This window comes from Marmota monax, unplaced genomic scaffold (assembly GCF_021218885.2).
Source record: "Marmota monax isolate L192 unplaced genomic scaffold, Marmota_monax_Labrador192_F-V1.1 WCK01_AAM20220418_F8-fsc00055, whole genome shotgun sequence".
In the NCBI taxonomy this organism is placed as follows: domain Eukaryota; kingdom Metazoa; phylum Chordata; class Mammalia; order Rodentia; family Sciuridae; genus Marmota; species Marmota monax.
The window spans coordinates 3,393,225-3,416,463 of NW_026695205.1; the positions used below are offsets into that span (position 1 = coordinate 3,393,225).

General features: G+C 39.0%; 1 protein-coding gene across 1 annotated transcript in view; it reads right to left on the reverse strand.

Annotated features, from left to right (window-relative positions):
- Positions 1-23,239, reverse strand: part of Pappa2 (pappalysin 2) — a 251,429-nt gene that overhangs the window by 158,579 nt on the left and 69,611 nt on the right. Inside the window, exon 4 of the mRNA XM_046430234.2 lies at positions 1,362-1,507. Coding sequence (XP_046286190.1) covers positions 1,362-1,507 — 146 coding nt within the window. The remainder of the gene's footprint in view (positions 1-1,361; positions 1,508-23,239) is intronic.

Here is a 23,239-nt window from a genome sequence, read left to right on the forward strand (position 1 = left end):
ATGAAGCTCATGATGAAAGAACTGCTTTAGAACTGGAAAACTGTTTCAGATACAACAGAGCCAATAAAACTCAGCCACACATGTTAACGAAGCATTTGATTTAGACCCATATATACTTAATTTTATCCTCCCTTTCATTGCCTGAGATGTGTGTATATATGTGTGTGTGTATACCTCAAGATAGCAACCTGATTCACTTCATGGTTTTCCATGTTCTGCTTCCTTCTTTTTTTAATATATATTTTTTTAGTTGTTTATGGACCTTTATTTTATTCATTTATTTATATGCAGTGCTGAGAATTGAACCTGGTGCCTCACACACCTGAGGCAAGTGCTTTATCACTGAGCCACAACCCCAGCCCCTCTGCTAATTGACTCAACATCTTTCTCTTTTCCAATTGACAACATTAGCTATCTTTGGACACTTTCTCAGTTTTTCTTTGTTAATTCAAGATGTCCTAGACTCGATTTCACAATGACTCTATTATACCTGGTGTGTGACACAGCATTATCCAATCTTCCTTTAATTTATTACTCTTTGCTTCACATTTTATAACCAAAAAGAGTAGCTTTACATGACCTCTTTTAAGTCACCTATAAAATGATTTCTAAATTCTAGCCATTCTCTTTGAAATATTGAAATATTACTCCTAATTATGATAATTCATTATTAAAACAAATTTTGGTATAATTATTTCTAATATTCTTTGAAAATGCATACAACTTGTACTTGATAATTGTTCTTTCTTTCACATGATAAATAAACCAATTTAATGACCCTTATTAGCTGGTATGATTCCCTATAGAATAAAAAGACATTGTAAAAGGAATTATCTTTCCTAAGTATACAGTTGTTGTACTCAGTGTCTGCTCTTCCTAGGTGGGCTGGCATGCCCCACCTTCTGGAATTTCACAGTTTCTCCTTGAAAGCCCAGTTCACACAAGAAGCCCACCAGTTTCTGGTACAGTGATTACTGTAAAGCAGGTCCCATCATCTAGTCCCTTCTGGTTAGTTTTCCTCTTGGGGCTCTCTAAGACTTAAAATGAGTCTTATTCATGCCAGCAATTTATTTGAGTCTAAATTATAGCTTCAGTCTAGAATATCTTGGGTGTTTGCCACTGTTTGCTCTAATACCTCTTATTGGCCTACACTGAGATATTTTGATAGAATCTCCAAAAACCTATCCTCAACCAAAGCAGTTAATTCATTGAGTAAATTTATTTTGTCATTCCTTCTTCTTTCCCCAAACTCACTTTCACAAATTTCCTTCAGACCTCCTTGGGTTTTTTTTTTTTTTTGGGGGGGGGGTTGTTTTGTTTTGTTTTGTTTTTCTGCCATATTTGGCCTTTGTTTTACTTACCCAGGTGACTGACAGCTTCCTTGTCCCAAGGCCAGGTGGCAGCACCTGCCAGGTCTTCCCGCACTGAGCTGGCAAAGTAGACATTGAGGAAGTGAGTACTGTTGAGCTGCAGGGCCTCCTTCAGCTCCTTCACACTCATGTATGCCCTGGAGAGCGTGAAAGAAGAGAAAATGTCACACCAAAGCATAGGTAATTAGAGAAAAGGAGGGCCAGACCTAAGCACTCTGATGGAATTCCCAGCCAGCATGGCCTTTTGGAGGGATGCAGAGGCAGAGAGCAGGCTACCATGAAGATATGAAGAGAGGGGTTAATACACCTGTGTGGTATTATTCCAAGTTACATAATATGCTACATTTCATAACACTATGATATCTGTATGGATACTCAGAATTTGACATCATTCTTAATTCTCCACTTACACCCCAACTATTTCTTCAAGAAAAAAAAAATTCAATGATATTACTAATTCTTTGCCTTCAGAATTATCCCCAGGTCATGGTGAAGAGCAACTTCCAACTCTTGGTCTCTGGTACTTTTCCTCACATTGAAGACTTATTACAACAGAAAGTCTAGTGAAGTCACTGTTCAAGCATATGTTTACTATCGGCACTTTTTTTTTTTAAAGAGAGAGAGAGAGAGAATTTTTTAATATTTATTTTTTTAGTTCTTGGCGGACACAACATCTTTGTTTGTATGTGGTGCTAAGGATCGAACCCGGGCCGCACACATGCCAGGCGAGCGCGCTACCGCTTGAGCCACATCCCCAGCCCATGGCATTTTTTTTTTTTAAGGAAAAGGGAAAATAGTGGCTAGAAAATTAAAGTGGTAAAAGAAGATTTATAGGTGTGAAGGACATCATAAAGCCACTATAAATAATGGTAAATGTATGTACATTTCCCACTCCCACCCCTGAATCCACAGAAACTCACCCCCTACTCCTACTGCCTTGTGATATTTACTACATATCTTTATTGGTGGCCTCCAAAGCACTAGGCAATATTACATGCATACTTATGCACAGAATTAAAGCTCTATTAAAAACACATGCCTCATGGACCACAAGAAAGGAAACATGCATTTAGCCTCTTTTAGAAGCTCATATATAGTCAAAGACCTTCAGCTTTCTGGCACCAGTGAAATTTAAAACTTTCCATAAGCAAATAGAGTTTTATCATCCTCACTGAAGAGTGGTTTTAAGAAGGAACAACTTAATCAGAGCCCTGGAGCCCCTTAACCTCCCTAGTTGTTTTGCACAGTGGCCATGGTCTACTATTGCAAATGAAGGGACCTTCCAATTGTACATCAGCAGGGAAGATAGCCTCCTCAATCTGCACTGGAAATTTCCTTAATAGATTTCACTTTGCGATCACTATTCCACCAGGCATTGAAGTCTTCCAACTCAGAAGCTCACTTTAGGATACATGACCCTTCTTCTGCTACGCTGCCTCTCTACCATGCTGTCGATGCCATCTATTCACCCATGGGTAGGATGTGCTGGCAAGGAGCATTAGAGAAATAGAGATCCCAGAGAAGACCAGTTCAAAAGCAAAGAAGAAGAAAAATAAGAACCAAAGATGTTTGGGAGAAAAGGGATAGGGCTTTTCAAATAGCATTTTATTAACTTATAATATCTTGGAAAAATAATTCTCAGCCCCAAGAAATCATCCAAGCTCCATGAGGTGACATCAGATGTGATCAGAGGGATATTCCTTCCACTGCCTTCCTGGAGACACAATGTTTTTGGGCTGTTGCCTGGTTTTCCCTGAACATTAGTCACATTCCCTTTCTCATTCCCTTTCTTCTTTATTAAAATAATTATAACTTTACTGATGGTTTGGAGTGATGACATCAAGTCAATCTTCAATGTGGAGATGTTTCAATAGGTCAGGAGAGGGGAGGGGTAAGAAGGAGAGGAAAGGAGGGAATTAAAGACCAATACTACACTCAGTCCAGGGGACCAAGGCAATCTGCACCCTTTCTCTGTTCTGAGCCAGGTTCCCAATTCAGATTGGGAATTGGAACCTGAACAGTTTTCTCTTTTAGCCTCCCTCACTTTCCCCCAATCCCCTGAGGCCTGGCATGGTCGATTGGGCTATCTCCGTGTTACTGGCTTCTCTGTCTACCATTTACCAGGCTTGGCTGGTATCCCTCTGTCCTCCCTCTACCCAGAAGTTCTGCTCATTTCTCTTGAGCACCTTCCAAGAGGCCTCCTCCTCCACCAACCTCATTAGCTGGTTCTACTCATCTCTCTTTTCTTCCTGTCCAGGCTATAAATTACCCTTCCCCAGGACAGTGCACATGTCAGTCTGGTGGCAAACAGGGTGTGGTGCTCGGATCCCTGAGTGCCACAGAAATAATGGAAGACAGCAAGTCCAAGGGAGAAAATGCATTGTAAACGCTAGAGGCGCCGGACAGGCATTAATTGAATTGATAAACAAAAAACTTATTTTGCTGGGAATAAAGACTGTGATCTAGATTACTCTCTAAATCAGAGAGGATAAAAGTGTGTGAGGTCAGGGTGACTGCTCTGCATGCAGAAGTCCCTTCCTGTTAGATCCCATGTAACCATTTCAGAGTCAATCAGAGCAAATCCAGATAAAAGTCTTAGCTTCTCAACTAATGTGACCAGAGCCTGACTCAGACTTAGAGTAGGGCAAAAATGAATACAGTTCTTAAATGCAAAGCTGAACAACTTGCTCTGATTTGTTAAGGGACAAATAAGCTTAATATTCAAGGGAACAACATGAAATACATAAATGGAGTAAAATGTCCATAGGTCATGAACTGACAAGAACAATGCGTTCAAAGGGATGCATTTTATCTGCTTAATTTCTGCTGGAATCCCCCTTTTTCTTACTCTCTCCATACTCCAGTTGGAGATGCTGCTTACTCACCCTTCTGTCTGAGGGACTTGGACCACGCAAAGTGAAGTTGCATCTCAAGTTTCATAAAAATTGTCTCAGAAACCAGCCCTCCCCAAGGCTGATGCATCAAGTCATTTTGCCCCATGGCTCAAGCCTGTTATTTCTGATGAGTCCCAGGAAGAATATATGCTGCTTGACCACTCTAAGACTGATTTGCTAATTTAGGATAGGCCCTTGCCCAGTTTCCACTCCACTGTGTCTTACCATCTCCTGGGCTTTGTGCAGTCACTCTGATTGCTGCCATGCACCCTGAGCACAGACCCCCAGCCACATGCTGGCTTTTAGAGCACACACAAGTCCCAAAGCTTGTTCAGTTTCTATGTAAAAGTGCATGAAGAATGACTCATTATGCTCTCGTTTATTATCCATTAAGTAACCCTTTATAGACTGATAGAAATAACTCAAGAAGGCAGCCATAAAGAAGAAAAAGATCTTGAGCTATCTGAAGGAAGATGAACCAGTATCAAAAACTGGCATGCTGAAAATTAAGACATAAGGGATAAATGTGCACCCAAGACCAAGATCCACAGACCAGGCAGAGCAAGCCCTCACTGGGAACTGCTTGCCCTCTGCAGGTGGGGAGGTGGCCTCCAGGAAACAAAAACACATGCCCCAAGGGCACTCCATAGGTCCTCACAAAACAACTTGTGCCAAAGCTGGATGTTTTGGTTCAGTTAAATCTAAACCTTCCCGTCATTACTATAAACTATGATTCTCTATCCAAAACACACAGAAGGGTTCCTGCCATGCCTCTCATCCCATCTGCCACTCGGCTTCCTATCACCTAGACTTCTCCCTGAACCCTTGCATTGTGCCCACACCTTAGGGCTTATGTGTCTACAAAACAACAATTGGCTTCTCCCAGCTGCCCAAAGCAATTTCAGAGACTTAGCTTTCTCTCTTCCTTCCAAATTCTTTCTGCTCTCCATCACCATACCCGCTCCACTCCCCTTCATTTCCCATTTCCTGGTTATTCCATACACGAAGAGCTTCAGCATCTGGCTCCATCCTCCCTTTCACCCCAGCTCTGATCATACCCCTTAGAAATGTCCACATTTATGTGAAACACCTCTGAGAATAGTCGTATTCTTGATTTCCTTGCCTCGGATGACCTGCACCGCATTCTCCTTTGGCCACCTATTCTCATCTCCACTCTTTCTCAAAAAAATTTTTTAGATTTGTGATCTCCTGCAGATTTTTCGTTTCACTTGTCTATACTTTCACTTGTTTATAATCATGTCCTCTCCAGGGATTGCTTGAAATCTTCCATATTCTTCTCTTGCCCCTGTGGGCTCAATCTCTTACTCCCTAGATAATCATGCCTTCTTCTTTGATGATAAAACCAAAGCCACTGGTCATGGACTCGTCACTCCCTCCCACACCCCATACCCATGTGCTTAAACTTATTTACTTCCTTACCTATTTTTGCTCTTTCCTCTGATCCCACAGGATGAGGTTTTCTGAGCAAACTGTAACTAACACCCTGCCTTTTTCCTTCTTCCTTTCCAATTCAAACTTCCTAAGAGAATAATTTCCCCATCTCCCATTTGCTTCTTTTTTCCATCTACACTTATAATGCCATTATAACCCAGCTTTCATCTGAATCGTTTTATCAAAATTGTTTTTATTATAGTTGTCAGTGACATCTTAAGTTTTCCTCCCTATAATATAAAAAAAAAATTTCAGGCACCCTCTTACTGGCACAGAATGCTGCATTTTTATTATTGGTTACTTCCTCCTCCCCAAGCTCTCTGTTTCCTTTGCTTTCACTGCAGTGCACTTTCCTGATTTCCTTCTATTTTTGAGACCATAGATTCTCAGTCTCCTTTGGGGGCTCTTCTTCCCCCTTCTAACCTTTAAGTTATGCCCCAGAGTCCTGTGTGTGACCTAAACTTTTCTTGTTCTCCGTGTCCACCACTGAGAACTCCTCAATTTTAAATGTTCAAGCAACATCACTGCTTGGATGGCTCTAAATATGTAAATGTACCCAGTCCCACTTCTCGCTCCAAGAGTAGATTCTTACTTCCACCAATAAGTGAATATCTACCTAGTTTACCCACAGACACCTTGACATCGCCATGTCAGTGTGATGAATGGCTCTACCTAAGCACGAAACAAATTCAGACACAGAAAATTTCAGTGCATTTGGAATAGTGGTCCTTTTGGCAAAGCTGTTGTAGCCATATTTTTCCATAAGTGTATTTTCAAGAAGGGTTGAATTTTAGGTTACATGCAGAGGAGGTGCATGCCTGTGTCCATGAAAAGATAAAAGGTCAAAGACAAGAGAAAGAACACAATGGCATTTTGTGTCACTTACCTAATTTTACAAATTGGATTCTGAGCTCCTTGGGAAGAAACTAAAATAAGTCTTCATAAGAAATTTATGAGTCCCAGGATATACAGCTATTCTGCTCTAAGGCCTAATAAAAAGTTTACAACCAATTGAGGATAAGGGTCACTCTCACCACGGCTGGCAAGAAAGAAGGGCTATCAGCACCATTCTGGCACTTGGGAGTTTTACAGCCTTGAGTTGCCATAGAAGCCAGTCTTTGAGAAGGACAGCTTTTCCCCAGAATAAATGCAAGGGCAGAATACCATCTGGAAACTGAGTGTCAGCAGATGAGGTAGAGACCATTGCAGAGTTCAGTGGCAAACAGCAGGACAGCTAAGGGCACAGATCTTTAAGGTCCACTTTTCTGGGGATTCCAAGAACTGCTAGAGGAATGGGATGTTGTATGAAGATAAGATTTTGTAATTGTGCATTGAGCTAATGTAACTTGATGGTTAATAGTGGCATGAACTTGTTCATACCCACAGATTATGTAGACTAGAGTATATTCATTCTTTCCAACACTAAATTCACAAGCTTCCCCTGCCCATTTCTCCTGCTGGGTCCCCCTCTAAATCAGTAGTACTCTTATTACCCTGCCATGAAAAAACTAGAAAACCCAGGATTTCTCCCTCCCCTTCACTCCCTCCAAATAAGCATCCATCTGACAATGACTACGGGAAGAAGAGACATATTGGTGATTATTGTTTTCCTCCCAAAGACCACATAAAAGGACAGATATCATAATCCCTAAGACAACATCAATGGGAATATATTTATTTCTTGAAATTTATATGAAGAATCTGACAAGACTTATTATACCTAAACTATTAATTCATTTTGCTAATTCATATGAGAACAAACACTATTAAAAGGAAAATGGATTTTTCCCCTCTGGAAATGTTAAAGTTTTATAAGAACTTGAGATTTAAATAAAACTAACTAAAATCTAGTGCCATAATATCTCTGGGTAGGCAGAATAATGCCCTCAAAGATGTCCGTGTCCTTGTCCTCAGAACCATAAATATGTTACTTCACATAGTAAAAACAACTCTGCATATATTACAGAGTATAGCCTTTGAGATGGGGAGAGTACTTTGAGGTATCTGAGTAGGCCCAATCTAATTATGTGAATTCTTATAAAGCAAAGGACTTCTCCCTCCTGTGGGTGGAGGAAAAGATGTGGCTATGAAAGGAGAGTCAGAGAGAAGCTATGTTGCTGGCTTTGAAGGAGGAAGGGGATTATGCTCCAAGAAATATGGACGACCTGTAGAAATTGGTCAAAGAAGAGAAACGAATTCTCCTCTAGGCCTGGGAAAGAAATGCAGCTCTGCTGCCACCTGATCACCCAGGATGTCAAACATCTGACCTGCAGAACTATGAGATAAGCCACCAAGCATGTGGCAGCTTGTTACAGCAAGACTAGAAACTTAAACATTGAGCATAAAGGAAGCAGACATCAGGCTTTTAAAGATGTTTTAGAGAATTTTTTCTTAAATCCTTTTAAATCCTTTCTTTGCTTCCATGGGTATTCACAAGGAAACTATCCTTACTATGCCTTAGTTTCCTCAGCTGTAAAATGAGGAAAATAAAAGGATCTACCTTGTATTATTATCAGGAGGGGAAAAAAGAGCAACATTAATCAAGTGTCACACATAAGCATCCAACAAACCTTTTTATAAATAGCAATACCTATGGCTTTGAATGTTCACACAGCCAGCAACAAAGTTCAAAAATCAAAATACAGGAAAGCAAACATCATCTCAGAGATTTGGTGGAAAACTAATCATGGCTATGTCTAAAAAGGGGCAGGCCTTGCTTAAAAGAAGCAAATAAGCTGGGTATGGTGACCCATACCTGTAATCTCAGCAGCTCCAGAGGCTGAGGCAGGAGTATGGCAAATTCAGAGCCAGCCTCAGCGACTTAGCAAGGGACTAAGCAACTTAGTGAGACTCTGTCTCAAAATAAAAAATAAAAAGGGCTGAGGATGTGCTCAGTGGTTGAGCACCCCTGGGTTCAATTCCTGGTACAAAAATATAAAATGAAATAAAGGCTTCATGAGGGTGGAATAAAAGGACGCAAACACATGTCCCAGACCCAGGTAAGCTCACAACAGGAACCTTTAGTGAAAACAGAACAGAAAGGAAATTCTTGGAAGCACAGTTGGCTACTCAGACAAAGAGGAATGCTGCTACTTCCCAAAAGCAGGGTCCAACCTCGACCCAGAACAATTGCATAGAGAAGAATGAGAACCTCAGGAGAGGCTCTCACCAGCAGAGGCTGACTGCCCAGAGCAATAGCACCACTTCTCATAAGTAAACTTTCTTGACTTTTGCAAATTTCAGGAAATGACAAAGAGGTATGATAGCTTGATTTTATATTTTTTCGTGACGTGGAATGAATGAGTTCCTTCAATAAAAGAAAAGGTGATACCTTATTATTCCAATAGCCAAAGCTAGACAAGTCACCAAGGTCCCAGGCCAAAGTAAAACAAACTTCCAAGGAGGAGGAATGATTCCATGTCCTGGAACACTCAAGGGGGAAAAGGCCCTTTGGAAGTGGAAGGTTGTAAACCTTTAAAATCAATTTAGCTCTAGATCATCTTAACAAAGCTAGAGAGGAGATGCAAAGGGTCCAAAAGAGAACCATATTTTGCAAGAGAATCTGCTGAACTAAAATTTTATGAGAACATATGTAGATTTTGGAAGGAGGAATTGCACAGACAGTAAAAGAAAAAAGATTAAAAAATACAAAGTTCAGAGCTAGCATAAACAAGGAAAAAATGCAAAGAAGAATAAATTTTAAAATTTATATTCTTCAGAATATTAAGCAAAATAGAAAGAGAAATCATAATTACAAGAGACAAAAAATCAGAAAGAAAAAAGCTGAGCACTTGCAAGCCTAAAGTGGAAATGTGTTCAATAATTCACTTACCTAGCAATCATTTATTTCTTTCTGAAAATAATAGTTATCATGATTAATTAAGTCCCAGCTATAGCCAGATGCTATATATATATATATATATATATATATATATATATATATATATATATATATATCATGTAAATCTGACTATAACCTTATGTGACTAGTATAATTTTTTTTAATTTTACAGATAAGAAAATAAAGCTTACAGGGATTAAATATCTTACACAAAACCACACACCCTGCAAGTTTGGAGAAAATTTTAAAACTCAAATTCCTCTAAATTCAAAGAATGCGTTCTTTTTTTTTTTTTTTTTTCCTGTTCTTAATTGGTTCTCCTTATTATCTGTGAGTAACTGTGTTGGGCTCTGGTAATGAAAAGGTACATGACTCTTGTTTTCAAGACGCTCATCCTAGTGAGTAAGTCAATCGTGTAAACAAATAATTAAAATACAAGGTGACAGGCACCATAATAAAAATGTGCACAAAATTATATGAGAGAATGGGGGATGAAATGGAAAATATGCTTAGAGAATGCGACAAGAATAAGGCGTTGAAGATGCTCATGATGAATGTTGTGAATTGGCTGGTGTGTGTCTGTTCTAGCCTCCTTCTAGAGTATCTAGCTATTCTATAAAATAGCACAGTTACAGTTTACTTTTTGCCAGCCTCTTACACCCAGGGATATGCATGCCATTTAGATTCTGCCTGCCGTTGTGCTCTTGTTATAGCTAGAAGGTGGCTATGAGAGGAGGACCTTACTTCTGACTGTTTTCATTTCCTCTGTCTGCAATCATGGCTGGACTAATACAGTGTTCTGGCACCCTGCCATTAGCAGTGTGAGTCTTGAGGAGCAGGCTGTGTAGCCAGTGTACTATACCGGTGTGAATCTAGCAGACACAGCATGGCTCACCAATGGCATCGGTGGCTTCCTGATCTCTAGATGTCTGTGGCAGTAGTCATGGCTTCCATGGCAGGTCAGTCTCCACCCTTCATCTTGATAGATGTTCCTGGATACCCAGCCTCAAACCTGCAACTCTGGCTCCTACAAAAATTGTCTTAAGTTAACTCGATTTTTTTTGTATTAAATTTTCTTTTGTTGTTGCTATTGCTGTTAAATAGCTATAGTGGTTTCTGTTTCCTGCAATTAACTCTGGACTGACCCAGAGACAGTATTCCAGGTGTGTTGTCAATACCTGATTTTTGTTCTCAAAGTAGGAAAACCAGAGGAGATAAATTCCAGCTGTTCAGCCACATGACTGAAACTAGAAGTTCCAGTTAACTGATTAAATAATGCAAGAATGATTTGTGAATGAGTTAGCCTCCAGAATAAGAAGAGGAACAGCCTCAAGTCGTAAAAGGACCCATTTTGGTGCTTATATAACAATTAACACTAATCTTTGCAGGCAATGGAGTGATGTAAAAAGGCTAAAGACTGAAATATCTCAACTTCCTGTAGAGAAAAAAAGAAACTTGGATATTACAGATTAGTGAGCTCAATGTCAATTGTCAGAAATATTTTAAATGTATTATTAAATAAATAATTTCTATTACTTAAATAAGATGTGATTACTGGGTCCACCATAAAATCATCAGAAAGAAAGATGTAAAAACACATACAATTCTTTGGTTGTTGTTTTGCTGAATTCCCTAGAACAGCATGATTCCATAGTGAGAGTATATCTTAATTCAACAAGACATTGATAAATATCTTATGAGATCTTATTAAAAGAGGGTAGGGAAAATGGGTAGAAAGTGTGTATAAGTACAGATTTGTAATAGTTAGTACCCAATCTTGGGACTTCCCCAAAGGGAGATTTTGATAGCTTAGTCCAGATCTCTGGGTTTATTCCTATTTCATTCAGTAACTGATTCAATATCTTCTAAGAATTCATACTGTGTAAGTTTATAGAACTCACAAATGACAAAAACATGAGAGGTAATATTTAATGTCAAAATGGAGGCTCAAGTATATCTCAAAAGCTGTAATAATGGGGATTAAACACAAAATATAAAATTCCAAAGTTTCCAGGTAAAATCTATTTAAGCATACATGCAAAATTGATAATAATTGCCCCCAAATACAGCATTAGGGTGTCTGTTTAACAACAACTAATAGGAAAAAATACCTATAGGTTTCAGTTTCCAACAGTGTGACATGGGGCAAGATGTAGACTCCTAGGCTTCAATCCTAGGCACAGACTCAGTGCACAGCCATGAACAGATCTATGTGTGATCAGTGCAACCTTCTGTAAGGATACTGGAACTTTGAGATGCCTGCCCAGAAGAGATCATTGAAAAAGGAGGCAGATCTGGCAACCACACCAGGTGAAGAATGACAGAAGAAATTGAGTATATTTAGTCTAGATGGCAGGGGTGAGTCAGGGACAGCTACAGAACTGTCTGAAAATTTGCAATTCAATTATATGTAAGAGCCTGGCTGTTTGCTCTGGAGGAAAGATTTGAGATCAATGGGTGAAAGTATGGGATGCCATATTTTGTCTCAGTATTTAGAAACTCTTACTAAATTTTAATTAAGAAATGACTTCTAGTCCCCTGTAAATAGCTAAGCAGAAGCTAAAGGGTCACTTTCTAGAGATGGTAAAGGGATAAATCTTATATTGAACAGAATACTAAGTTGAATCATCCCTCACAGCTCTGAATTATCACAATCTTGGAAATCCATTGCTTTCTCATTAATTTAATGATTATCTTAATTCAAATGATTCCTACATCTGTATCTCCGTTTTTATTTCCTTGCACTTTTTGAATATGTGCCCTGGGATAGCCATTGTTGTGGATTCAGTTGTGTCCTGCCAATGGCTGGTGAAGTCCAAACTCCGTACTTGTGAGTGTGATTTTATGTGGAAATAGGGTATTTGCAGTAACCAGGCTGAAGTCATTAGGGTGGGATTTAATTCACTATGACTGTGTTTTTATAAAAGGGGACATGAGGGACGATTGCAAGTCAAGAAACACCTGGCCTGCAAGCGGCTCATGAGGGCAGCCCTCAGAAGGAGCCAGCTCTTAGGACACCTTGATCTTGGACTTCTGGCCTCCAGAACTGAGAGACAATATTAAGTGCTGTAACTTGAGCCAGTCAGTGTGTGTTACTTTGTTATGGTGGCCCAGGAAATAACATTACCTCCAATCAACAGATGGTCTACCACATGGATTTAATCTTCCCACCTGACCCAGATCTCTGGCTGAATTTAACTTTCTTTTCTATTCATATTATAATGTTCTGCTAGCTGCTTAGCTTTACACTTACAGCTAGAAACCTAACTATTCAATTAGTTGCCAACTTTTATCAAATCTTCCTCCATGAAGTCTTTAAAATACATCCCAATTTTTCTGTTCTTGTGGCCATCTCCTAGAAAAGATGCTTTTTACTTTAGTTTTGATGTTTTGAAATGTCTTCTTCTTTTCCATTCTCTAATATCACATCCACTCTAGGCCCCCCTGAACAACATCAAACTGATGGCCAAGTCCACTCTGGATTCCTGTGGTGAACATGATAAAGTCCTGTCCATTTTTTTTAGGTTGCTGCTCAAGGCCCTTTGATCTGGCCCCAACCTACCTCCAGACTCGCCCCAGCACAGCTATGGCATGGATTGAAATAAATCATTTACTTTGCTTTTTATCCCCCTTTTGTTTGATTATTTTGTCCTCCTCTTACTTCTTCAATTATCAAAATTCCCACATTCAAACTCCTTTTCCTATCTCAGTTTTTCCAGGAAGCCCTCCCTGATCACTTCAGCCTAAAACTGAGCCCCTACATCTGGATTCCTTATCATTTAGTCTTCTCTGTACAAACAATAGAATTGTGACATGCAAGCCTGCTTTGATAGTAATTGTCAACAATAGAGATCCTACCTCGAGAGATCCAACATGGCGGCAGGTGCAGAGAGATCAAGTCTCTGACTTCTTCAGCTGCGCGGACATAGGGAGTCTTAAACCGTCTAAATGCTGTTTGCTCAGGATCACTAGGCAATTCTGAGCTGACGTGGATCTGGGGCGAACAGTCTGTGCCTCTCAGAACACACACCAAGCACGGATCAGCTGAATTCAAGCTCCTGTTCGCCTGCATCTCACAGACAAACCTCTGTGACTCAGCACTAAATGATCCCCCTGAAACAACTGGTCGGCCCTTCTGAACCTGTGGAGGTTAATACCAGCCGAGCCTTCATAGGCAGTGGCCACAGGATTGAGACGGAGCTTGGGACAGCCAGTCAGGACCCACCCGTTGCATTGGTCACCCAGCAAAGGGAACGAACTGTCGCCATTTGCATGGGATACCACCATGGCAGAGAACTGACATCACCAGAATGCGTCGGAGGAGATAACTTCATTGAAACCGGCGGCGACAGGTGTGTAACCCCCTAGCCTTCCCTCTCCACACAGCGGGGAAACCTTAAGGGCCCCTCCCAGCTCTCCCGTGAGTGCGATAGTCAGACCGAGGGAATCAGGAGTGGTGCGGGACCCGCGGCTCAGGACTCCGGCTACCGCTCCCACCAGTGCTGACAACTGAGGTCTCTTGCACCAGCTACCGGGGGCATGGCTACCGGAGGGCAAGCAAAATACGCTGAGGGTTCTCAGCCCCAAGCTCCACAAACTTAGGGTCTGAGGGAATGGCAAACAGGGAGAGTGTGCCCAGTCGTTCATGAAAACAGGGCTCCCGGGAGCAGCAGACCTGGTGTGTAGCCAGTATTGTGGTGAGCATCACCGGTGAGCGGCGCCTGGCTGGAGGAAAAGTGGGGAAGAGACTAGACACAAGAAAAGGCCCTAGGCACTCAGGATTGGAGATCCGCCCAGTCTGGGAGGAGGAGCTGCTACACAGTGATTGGTTCCCATGTATTCGGAGGAGAAGCTTGGCCCGGTGGGCACAGCTCCACCTACTGGAAGAGAAGTTAATCAAACTCTAAGACTGCATTTATTAATTTTTTTTTAATTTGGGTTTTTTTTTATTTTCATTTTTTTTATTTTTTAAATTTATTTATTTATTTTTTAATATTTTTTTTATTTTTATTTTTTTGATTATTTTTTAAAATTTTTTTTATTTTTTTATTTTCTATTTTTTCCCTTTGTCTTTTCATTTCTTTTCAATTTCCTTATTCCCCCTTCCTTGAATTCTACCTGTTTCCTCTCATTCTCTTTAGTGACTTCTTCCCTTCATTCTAATACCTTTCCTCCCAAGCATCACATAAATTTATAGGAGTAAACAGTAACTCAGCGGTCAAACAGAACAAGAAGTAACATGAGCAGCATGAAAAAGCAAGGAAGAAAAGGAGTACAAACAATGCAGGACAGCCTAAATATTCAGGAGGACCTAGAGGCATCAGAAAAATGGTCAAATAAAGAACTCAAGGAATACCTTAGACAGATGGAATGAAATCTTAAAGAGGATATGAGACAGCAAATTCAAGCAATGAAAGAAAACATTGAAAATGAATTACATAAACAGATAAAAGAAGCAAATAAGCATCTTTATCAGGAGATAGAGATTATAAAAAAAAATCAAACAATAATTCTAGAAATGAAGGAAACTATAAACCAAATTAAAAACTCAAATGAGAGTATCACTAACAGAGTGGAGCAAGTAGAAGCCAGAATGTCAGATAATGAAGACAAAATATATCATCTTGAAAAGAATCTAGCCAACTCAGAAAGGCTGGTAAAAAATCACGAGAAAAACATCCAAGAGATAACATAAAAAAACCAAACTTAAGAGTCATCGGGATAGAGGAAGGTATAGAGGTTCAAACCAAGGGAATGAGCAACCTGCTGAATGAAATAATTATAGAAAACTTTCCAGAAATAAAAAAGGAAACGGATGTACAAATTGTAGATGCATACAGGACACCAAGCATACAAAATCACAGTAGACCATCGCCAAAACACATTGTTATGAAGATATCCAATATACAGAAAAAGAAAAAATATTATAAGCTACAAGAGAAAGGAGGCAGATTACATTCAGGGGTAAACCAATAAGGTTAACACCAGATTTTTCATCACAGACGCTGAAAGCAAGAAGATCCTGGAACAACATATTTCAAACACTGAAAGACAATGGATGCCAACCAAGAATTTTGTATCCAGCAAAATTAAGCTTCAGGTACGACAACAAAATAAAAAATCTTTCATGATAAACAAAAGTTAAAAGAATTTGCAGCCAGAAAACCAGCATTGCAAAGCATCTTGAGCAAAACACTACACGAGGAAGAAATGAAAAACAATAACCAAAACCAACAGTGGGAAGTACCTCAGTAAAGCCAGAGGGTGGGGGGAAAGCTAATCATGGAGAAACAAACCAAATTAAAAAAAAAAGATAAATAATCAAACATGGCTGGAAGTACAAACCATTTATCAATAGTAACTCTAAACATTAATGGCTTAAACTCTCCAATAAAGCGACATAGGCTGGTAACATGGATTAAAAAAACAAATCCAACAATATGCTGCCTCCAGGAGACACATCTGATTGGAAAAGACATACACAGGCTAAAGGTGAAAGGTTGGGAAAAAATATACCACGCACACGGTCCTCATAAGCAAACAGGGGTGGCCATCCTCATATTGAATAAAATCGACTTCAAGACTAAGTTAATCAAAAGGGATAAGGAAGGACATTATATACTGATAAAAGGAACCATTCACCAACAAGACATAAAAATTATCAATATTTTTGCACCAAATAAGGGTGCTGCGATGTTCATAAAACAAATTCTCCTTAAGTTCAAGAATCAAATAGATCACAACACAATAATTATGGGTGACTTCAACACACTTCTCTCACCATTGGACAGATCCTCTAAACAAAAGTTGAATAAAGAAACTATAAAACTCAATATCACAATCAATAACCTAGACTTAACTGACATTTATAGAATATATCAACCATCATCAAGTGGATATACTTTTTTCTCAGTAGCACATGGATCCTTCTCAAAAATAGACCATATATTATGCTATAGGGCAACCCTCAGTAAATATAAAGGGGTGGAGATAATACCATGCATTTTATCAGATCATAATGGAATGAAACTGGAAATCAATGATAAAAGAAGGAAGGAAAAATCCTACATCACATGGAAAATGAACAATATGTTACTGAATGATCAATGGGTTACAGAAGACATAAAGGAGGAAATCAAAAAATTCTTAGAGATAAATGAAAATACACACACAACATATCGGAATCTATGGGACACAATGAAAGCAATTTTAAGAGGGAAATTCATCACCTGGAGGTCATTCCTCAAAAAAAGAAAAAAAAAAACAAATAAATGAGCTCACACTTCATCTCAAAGCCCTAGAAAAGGAAGAGCAAAACAACAATAAATGTAGCAGAAGGCAAGAAATAATTAAAATCAGAGCAGAAATCAATAAAATTGAAACAAAAGAAACTATTGAAAAAATTGACAAAACTAAAAGTTGGTTCTTCGAAAAAATAAATAAGATTGACAGACCCTTAGCCATGCTAACAAAGAGAAGAAGAGAGAGAACTCAAATTACTAACATACGAGATGAAAAAGGCAATATCACAACAGATGCTACAGAAATACAGAAGACAATTAGAAATTATTTTGAAACCCTATATTCCAATAAAATAGAAGATAGTGAAGACATTGATAAATTTCTTAAGTCATATGATTTGCCCAGACTGAGTCAGGAGGATACACACAATTTGAACAGACCAATATCAATGGATGAAATAGAAGTAATCAAAACACTACCAACCAAGAAAATCCCAGGACCGGATGGGTATACAGCAGAGTTTTACAAAACCTTTAAAGAAGAATTAATACCAATACTTTTCAAGTTATTTCAGGAAATAGAAAAAGAGGGAGCTCTTTCAAATTCATTCTATGAGGCCAACATCACCCTGATTCCGAAACCAGACAAAGACACCTCAAAGAAAGAAAACTACAGACCAATATCTCTAATGAACCTAGATGCAAAAATCCTCAATAAAATTCTGGCGAATTAGATACAAAAACACATCAAAAAAATTGTGCACCATGATCAAGTAGGATTCATCCCTGGGATGCAAGGATGGTTCAATATATGGAAATCAATAAATGTTATTCACCACATCAATAGACTTAAAGATAAGAACCATATGATCATCTCGACAGATGCAGAAAAAGCATTCGACAAAGTACAGCATCCCTTTATGTTCAAAACGTTAGAAAAACTAGGGATAACGGGAACTTACCTCAACATTATAAAAGCTATCTATGCTAAGCCTCAGGCTAGCATCATTCTGAATGGAGAAAAATTGAAGGCATTCCCTCTAAAATCTGGAACAAGACAGGGATGCCCTCTATCAACACTTCTATTCAATATAGTTCTTGAAACACTGGCCAGAGCAATTAGACAGACGAAAGAAATTAAAGGCATAAAAATAGGAAAAGAAGAACTTAAATTATCACTATTTGCAGAAGACATGATTCTATACCTAGAAGACCCAAAAGGGTCTACAAAGAAACTACTAGAACTAATAAATGAATTTAGCAAAGTGGCAGGATATAAAATCAACACGCATAAATCAAAGGCATTTTTGTATATTAGCGACAAAATTTCTGAAATGGAAATGAGGAAAAACACCCCATTCACAATATCCTCAAAAAAAAAAATAAAATACTTGGGAATCAACCTAACAAAAGAAGTGAAAGATTTATACAATGAAAACTACAGAACCCTAAAGAGAGAAATAGAAGATCTTAGAAGATGGAAAAATATACCCTGTTCATGGATAGGCAGAACTAACATCATCAAAATGGCGATATTACCAAAAGTTCTCTATAGGTTTAATGCAATGCCAATCAAAATCCCAATGGCATTTCTTGTAGAAATAGATAAAGCAATCATGAAATTCATATGGAAAAATAAAAGACCCAGAATAGCAAAAGCAATTCTAAGCAGGAAGTGTGAATCAGGCAGCATAGCGATACCAGATTTCAAACTATACTACAGAGCAATAGTAACAAAAACAGCATGGTACTGGTACCAAAACAGGCGGGTGGACCAATGGTACAGAATAGAGGACACAGAGTCTAATCCACAAAGTTACAACTATCTTATATTTGATAAAGAGGCTAAAAGCATGCAATGGAGGAAGGATAGCATCTTCAACAAATGGTGCTGGGAAAACTGGAAATCCATATGCAACAAAATGAAAATGAATCCCCTTCTCTCACCATGCACAAAAGTTAACTCAAAATGGATCAAGGAGCTTGATATCAAATCAGAGACTCTGTGCCTGATAGAAGAAAAAGTTGGCTCCGATCTACATATTGTGGGGTCGGGTTCCAAATTCCTTAATAGGACACCCATAGCACAAGAGTTAATAACAAGAATAAACAAATGGGACTTACTTAAACTAAAAAGTTTTTTCTCAGCAAGAGAAACAATAAGAGAGGTAAATAGAAAGCCTACATCCTGGGAACAAATTTTTACTCCTCACACTTCAGATAGAGCCCTAATATCCAGAGTATACAAAGAACTCAAAAAATTAAACAATAAGATAACAAATAACCCAATCAACAAATGGGCCAAGGACCTGAACAGACACTTCTCAGAGGAGGACATACAGTCAATCAACAAGTACATGAAAAAATGCTCACCATCTCTAGCAGTCAGAGAAATGCAAATCAAAACCACCCTAAGATACCATCTCACTCCAGTAAGATTGGCAGCCATTATGAAGTCAAACAACAACAAGTGTGGCGGGGATGTGGGGAAAAGGGTACACTTGTACATTGCTGGTGGGACTGCAAATTGGTGCGGCCAATTTGGAAAGCAATATGGAGATTCCTGGGAAAGCTGGGAATGGAACCACCATTTGACCCAGGTATTGCCCTTCTCGGACTATTCCCTGAAGACCTTAAAAGAGCATACTACAGGGATACTGCCACATTGATGTTCATAGCAGCACAATTCACAATAGCTAGACTGTGGAACCAACCCAGATGCCCTTCAGTAGATGAATGGATAAAAAAAATGTGGCATTTATACACAATGGAGTATTACGCAGCACTAAAAAATGACAAAATCATGGAATTTGCAGGGAAATGGATGGCATTAGAGCAGATTATGCTAAGTGAAGCGAGCCAATCCCTAAAAAGCAAATGCCAAATGTCTTCTTTGATATAATGAGATCAACTAAGAACAGAGCAGGGAGGAAGAGCAGGAGGAAAAGATTAACATTAAACAGAGACATGAGGTGGGAGGGAAAGGGAGAGAAAAGGGAAATTGCATGGAAATGGAAGGAGACCCTCATTGTTATACAAAATTACATATAAGAGGTTGTGAGGGGAATGGGAAAAAAAACAAGGAGAGAAATGATTTACAGTAGATGGGGTAGAGAGAGAAGATGGGAGGGGAGGGGAGGGGGGATAGTAGAGGATAGGAAAGGTAGCAGAATACAACAGACACTAGTATAGCAGTATGTAAAAAAGTGGATGTGGAACTGATGTGAATCTGCAATATGTATACGGGGTAAAAATTGGAGTTCATAATCTGCTTGAATCAAATGTATGAAATATGATATGTCAAGAGCTTTGTAATGTTTTGAACAACTAATAATAAAAAAAAGAAAAAAAGAGAGATCCTACCTCTACATCTTTATCTTAAAAAGGTATTTGTATTTTTAAAATGCACATCAAAAAGAATATGACAATTTTAAAAATATATAGTATAATGGCATAATATAGTATACTATGCTAACAGAATAGGATAATAGCAAAAGAGAATATACTAGCAAAATACAAACAGCAAATTTCCATTCACATGGATCTGGAAAGATAACATTCATATCATGTGGCCATTTAAAATGATGATCTAGATCAATATTTATTAAAATGCAAAACACCCCTGTTACGGTTTGAGTTCATCCTCTCCAAAATTCAGCTGTTGAAATTTAATATTCAATGTGACAGTTTTAAGAGATGGGCCATTAAGATGTGATCAAGCCATGAGGGCTCCTTCTTATGAGTAGGATTAAGGCTTCCACCTTCTACCATGAGGACATAGCTTCCTGCCCTCCAGACGATATAGCAACAAGGCTTCATGTTGGAAACAGAGAGCAGCCCTCACTACACCTCTACCTGATCCTGGATTTCCAGCCCAGAACTAGAAAAAAAAATAGGTTTCCATTTTTCATAAATTCCCTAGGCCCAGGCACTTTGTTATAGCAGCACTAAGAGATGAAGACACCCCCAACATATTATTGATTGATAAAGCAGATGATAGAACAGTAAGTATGAAATCCTATCTCTTCAAGCCATATTCATTTATCAAACTAGATCTCTAGAAGGGGATCAAACAGGTAATGGGATCTGAGGCAATTTTCTATGCTTTGCACACTTCTGTGTATCTTTTAAAAAGTTTTCTAAAACACAATGCATTTCCGTAAGATATATAAGTGTGTGTGTGTGTATGTATATATATAGTCTAAAAATATGTATATATAAAGTTAGAGCACTCATTCTTTCATTAACTGGACAACATTCCCAGAAGGCAATTACTATGCTTTTGTCAGTGTGACAACAATTTAGTACATCATCTTGCATATTATCAAGTGTCTATTCAATATTGATTGACTATATAGTGATAGAGATGAACTCAAAGTGGAAAATAAAGCAGAACACACCCTCATTCTACCCCTATCCCAAGTTCACTGATATTGCTGTACTGTAAAATCCCCATAAACCAGACAATACAGTTTTATCTAAAAAAGTTGAACTTGAAGGAGTATATATAGGACCTGCCCCCTCTGTTAGGCAACAAGGGACAAAAAATACACCCAAGCCCAAACTCTTCTCTCTCAGTCCTTGACAATGCTTTGTACAGTGACTAAAGGCAGAGCAGGTTCTTGGAACAAACACTCTAGCATGATAAACTCCCAGGGCTTGGGCAGAAATGGGCAGTGCGATTCCATAGGCATGACACTGGGTTTAAAAATAGAAAGCTTCTCCCAGGAGGAGTGGCCCTTGTGGGTAAGTGGAGCAGACACAATGTGTTTCAGATAATAGTAAAAACCCATGAAGTCACTCAGTAGTTTATTCATTCTTTTGTGCCATTTTTTCTTCTCCTGAAGCTCTTCCCTCCATTTAGACAATCTTAAAAGGTTCTCTTCCACTCCTGTTTGCTAGCAAGGCATTCCTCCTGTTAATATGTCACACATGTATATGCATACAACCCCCAGAAGTCAGTTTCTTCTGGAAAAAAAAAAACATTAAAACTCCCAAATTAAACTCAACAAATTAAATTCCCAACTCTCTTTTTTACTGAAAGTGAATGGATCATATAAGAACACCAATGGTGGAAAATCCCTTATGCTTTGGTTTTAGAAAAGAGAACAACATGCTCATTAATTCTGAAAGGATTTATTGAACAAGTACATCTCAGGCCCTGTGCTGAATGGCCAGGAGACAAAGATGGACAAGACCAGACAGCATGTTGACCAACAGAATCTATGGCTAATAGTGGAGCAGACTAGGAGCTCTCTGGTAAGAGAAGCAAACAGTGCTTTGAGAGCCCAGGGACAGGAGCGCCTGGTCAGGACCTAGGGTATGGAGAGGTCTTCCCAGAATTGACACCTACACCAAAACCTAGCAGATAGAAAGGGGTTTTCCTGGGTGCAGGTGGCAGGGGAGGAGGAAGGATAATCCCCAGGTCCAAGGAGTTGGTTCATGAGAGTTATACACAGTAGACAGACGGATGCTGGAGAGGTTAGCATCAGTCAGATCCTGAAAGGTCTTACAAACCTCGGAAAGACATTCAGACTTACTTACTTTCTTTCTTTCTTTCTTTTTCAAATTTCCCTTTAATTCAAAAGGGCTTTTTATTTATTTGTTTTTTTTTTTTAATGTGGTACTAAGGAGCGAACCCAGGGTCTCGCATGTGCTAGGCAAGTGCTTTACCGCTGAGCCACAACCCCAACCTCAGACTTCTTTCATGAAGGGAAGCAACATGATTAAATTGCCTTTTAGAAAGATGAGTGTTGAGAGTCTGTGGGGTTTGGTCAAGCCCACAAAACAGAGACGCTGCAAAAAGGCTGTGGTTGAATTAGAGTGATATTTATAAACAGAGCCATCAGAAATTGGAAATTCATTAGATGAGGTAGAGTGAGAAAGAGTCCACAATTATTCCTGAATTTTTAAATTTAACAACAGGATAGCTCAGTTACCCAGGAGGTCAAGGTTTGGCTGATGATCAAGTGAGAGATGCATTTAGGTAGTTGTAGATGTGAGCAGAATGTAAGTTTAGAAAGCCATAACATGTAGATAATAATGAAAGGTTAGGGATAAATGAAGAGGTCATTACTGGCTTCTTGATGGGTATACTCAGCACCACACAATGTTTAGGAAACCAGCAGAGAGAGAGAGAGAGAGAGAGAGAGAGAGAGAGAGTTCATTTTCAAAAACATACCCAGAATTATGCAACCTGAACATCTAGAAGGAGGCAATATTAATCTTTCTTTGTTTAAAACGCTAACTGTTGCTGTGTATTTAATGACCCTTGAGGAGAACACTGTGACTGAAGCATGAAGCTCTAGGAATCTCGATCTTCCCTCCAGCCCCTGATGAACTACTAATCTGGGAGCTAATGGCATCTCTTCTACATGGACACCTGCCTACATGGCATGATTAGAAATTATAATGATGAAGATGATGAGTCTTCCAGATCAC